We start from the raw sequence: 3,504 nt of genomic DNA, 5'->3' as shown, positions 1-3,504 counted from the left end.
TCGAGATGTAACAGGTCGTTCGTCTCCCCGGCAGGTCTCTCTTGCAAGAACCCCCCACCCCACCCCACGGGGGGGAGGGGGGTGCACCTTTACCGTGTGCACCTTTACCCTGGGTGGATTAGTTCGGCGTTGAGCAAAGCAAAAATAACTACTGTAGGGCGAGGTTTCTTGTGCCTGGCATCATTTGCTTATTCTCTTTTTTTTATAATTGTTTGTAACGCGCGCGCACACACACACACACACACACACACACACACACACACACACACACACACACACACACACACACACACACCTTAAAAACAGTCTAGATAAAATGAGATATGAAGACGGGACACCACGAGCATAGCTCCCCTTCCCGTAAAATACAACTAGGTAAATACACACACACACACACACACACACACACACACACACACACACACACACACACACACACACACACACACACACACACACACACACACACATATATATATATATATATATATGTATATATATATATATATATTTATACACATACACATGGGTGGGTCTTGGTGTGTAATGATGTGTTCATTTTTAACCTGTTTATGTAATCATTCATTTATGTCTTTAGATTTTTATTTTTTTCATAACTTTATAAATCCATTCACCTACAATTTTGTTTTTTTCGTTGATTGATTAATTATCTATTCATTCATCTAATTGTTTGTATGTTTTTGAAAGAATACGAAACGGTAAGAGGCGTGGAAAGACAACAATAATGGTCTTTCTTCTACGGTGGAGTCTGTCAAAGGCTGACGTCCCCACCCCTCCCCCTCCCCCTCCCTACTCCCCCGTATTCCCTCTTTCCCAAATGCAGAGCGAAAAGTTCTGCAATCAGACTTTTATCCTGCAATGGTATTTCTTTTCCCAGTTTTTCCTCAACCCTGCAGGAGGGCCCAGGAGTTCCCATCACGAGATTAGATTCATCTGGTGACAGATGGGTGGAATACACGACTAAGGTCGTTAAACGCATCGAAAGGGTTTAAAACAAAAGATCCAGGGCTCGGGGACGTTAGGAGGACTGGGCGTTACGTGCACGTACAAATATATGTCGTAATTTTCTTTTCTTCCTTTCTTCCTCTGCAACTCGACCGGAGGAGTCTTGTCTTCGCAAGCGTCTACGCATGTGCCCCAGGTGCTTGCCTGCTACCCTACGCTGGGGGTGGAAGATGGACTAGCAGATGTACAGCTAGTTCCTCCACCTGAAGGGATGCAGTCACTAGACCAACTAGCCTCCAGGGACGCCTCGCACAGGCTTAAGCTTGGCCGCCAGTGCAGAGGAATCCACCTAGAATTCCTTCACCTTCGATGTGACTTCGTGTGTGTGTGTGTTGAGGGGCTGGGATGGTGGAAGACTTCGTGGGTGCCAGAAGGACCCTGGATTGCGCTCCCGCAAGGTCCCTCTGTCGGTCGGTCGGTCGTTCAGGTATTCGTCAAAGTCGCTTGTCGTCGTTTGCCTGCATGCCTGCCTGGGCAGCATAGATGGGTTTTAAAAGTTTAAAGTTCTTCTGCACGTACCAAAACAGACGCGGACTTGGGAGGCAGGTGACCAGGCGTCCAACCCTAAACTATTTTACCCCAAAAGACAAGTGTACAAACGCCTCGTCGTTGGGTCCAATTTGCGCAGTACATGAAAAATATTAGTCATAATGATGACGATAATCTGTTTGGGAAATAACAGTAAAATAAGACATCTAGAAAGTGGGAACTGATAAAGAGTTGGCAACCGCGACTTGCGGAGGGAGTGGGAGAGCGGGAGAGTGGGGCTATGACGCAGAGCGAGTCTGCGCGGAACCGTCGACTGAGCCAGTACGCTGCGCGATTGGATAGTGAATGGTCGAGTGCTGTAGACACGTACTCTTGTGCTTGTGTTGAGCAGGAGTTGTTGTTGTTGTCGAGTGGCGACGTCGTTAAAAAATATATATATATATATAACCCCCCCCCTGTTGCAATGATGGCGGAAACTCACACCACTACAACCAAGTCCGAGATCAGCTCGAGCACAGCGCCCACGTACGCCAGTCCGGCCCCGAAGCCCCCAGGCTCTGGTGTCTCCCTGTGTCTCTCCTACTTCCGAACCAGCCCAGGCATCATCAAGCTCCTCGAATTGGTAAGTTGCTACATCAGTACCAGTGACTCTGTCCCTCTCCCACGCCGTCTTGGGCAAGCAAGAAGGCGTGTTTGTCCTACTCGGTCGACGCGTGGGCTGTCTTGCACCGCGGGACGGCAGACCCCAAACTCCCGTCGAGTGGGGCCAGCGCTATGCTCATAGTTGCACAAGGGAAAGGAAAAGGACGGGAGGCGTGGCCGCCTACTCTTACTACCTGTGGGGACCGCAGCCCTGCGTAGGACGGAAGGGCGTGGGTGCGGGATTCGACCCCCTCCCCCCACTACTCCTACTCGGGTGCTCGCCCACCCTCCCGCAACCTGTCTGCCTGTTCGCAGGAACAACGCAACCTGTCAGGCGCTTGGTGTACCCTAGTACTACTACCAAGTCTCAGTGGGCGTGGGGGGTCAGGTGCTGTGACGTTTGCAGAGGTGAGGTGACGCCTACATGCGCGCGCGCGCACACACACACACGCATACATACATATTGTTAAACACACAGGCACATACACGCGCGCGCACACATGCACACACACTGAACACATGCATGCGCACATGCAGGGCTATTGTATTCTCTAGAGTCTAGACGAAGTTGATACGAAACAGGCGTGTGTGTGTGTGTGTGTGTGTGTGTGTGTGTGTGTGTGTGTGTGTGCATGTAAGTGTGAGCGTGTGTAATTGTTATCGTGAATTGAAACCTATAATTGACGACAAGTTGCGAGAGACCTTGTCAGAGGGAAGACTATTATGAAGCAAAAAAAAAAAAAAAAACACGAAGGGGCCAGCATTGTTTCTGTGATAGTGGGCGTCTACTGGTGTAAGACTCCATCTTTGGACCAGAGTATGGGTTCATTTGCTTACCAACTCTCTCTCTCTCTCTCTCTCTCTCTCTCTCTCTCTCTCTCTCTCTCTCTCTCTCTCTCTCTCTCTCTCTCTCTCTCTCTCTCTCTCTCTCTCTCTCTCTCTCTCTCTCTCTCTCTCTCTCTCTCTCTCTCTCTCCCTCTCCCTCTCTTTCTCTACTTGTGTATGTACTGTATGTGTGTGCGCGGGCGCGTATTGTCTGTCATTCTGTTTCTGTATGAGTGCGTGCGTTCGTGCGTGTTCAACACCCGCACGCAGCATATTACAATAGCGCACCTGCACCTGTGGACTGACATGTGTATGGTTCTTATGAAGTGCTGTTGTAATCACGCGTTCGATAATGCCCACAAAGACAGTTTCCCAGGCCCTAGGGAGGTGAAATCGATTTATTGGGTTCTGTTGGGAAGCTATGCATATATACGTATGTTTTCCTTTATCCTTCTCCAGTAATAAGATATTAGTCAGGGGGATGTTGGACAGATGAGACCAGACGACAGGGGAATGCTAAGG

General features: G+C 49.3%; 1 protein-coding gene across 3 annotated transcripts in view; it reads left to right on the top strand.

Annotated features, from left to right (window-relative positions):
• Positions 1-1,816: 1,816 nt before the first annotated feature.
• Positions 1,817-3,504, top strand: part of LOC143026511 (plasmolipin-like) — a 90,854-nt gene continuing 89,166 nt past the window's right edge. The window contains exon 1 of one of the 3 annotated variants that reach the window (XM_076187041.1): positions 1,817-2,137. In XM_076187041.1, coding sequence (XP_076043156.1) covers positions 1,979-2,137 — 159 coding nt within the window. In that variant the 5' untranslated portion in view covers positions 1,817-1,978. The remainder of the gene's footprint in view (positions 2,138-3,504) is intronic. The other 2 variants (XM_076187039.1, XM_076187040.1) reach the window with 2 other exon arrangements.

This window comes from Oratosquilla oratoria, chromosome 6, assembly GCF_046742065.1.
Source record: "Oratosquilla oratoria isolate Oo_2021 chromosome 6, ASM4674206v1, whole genome shotgun sequence".
Lineage (NCBI taxonomy): Eukaryota > Metazoa > Arthropoda > Malacostraca > Stomatopoda > Squillidae > Oratosquilla > Oratosquilla oratoria.
This window is presented reverse-complemented; position numbering and strand designations above follow the sequence as displayed.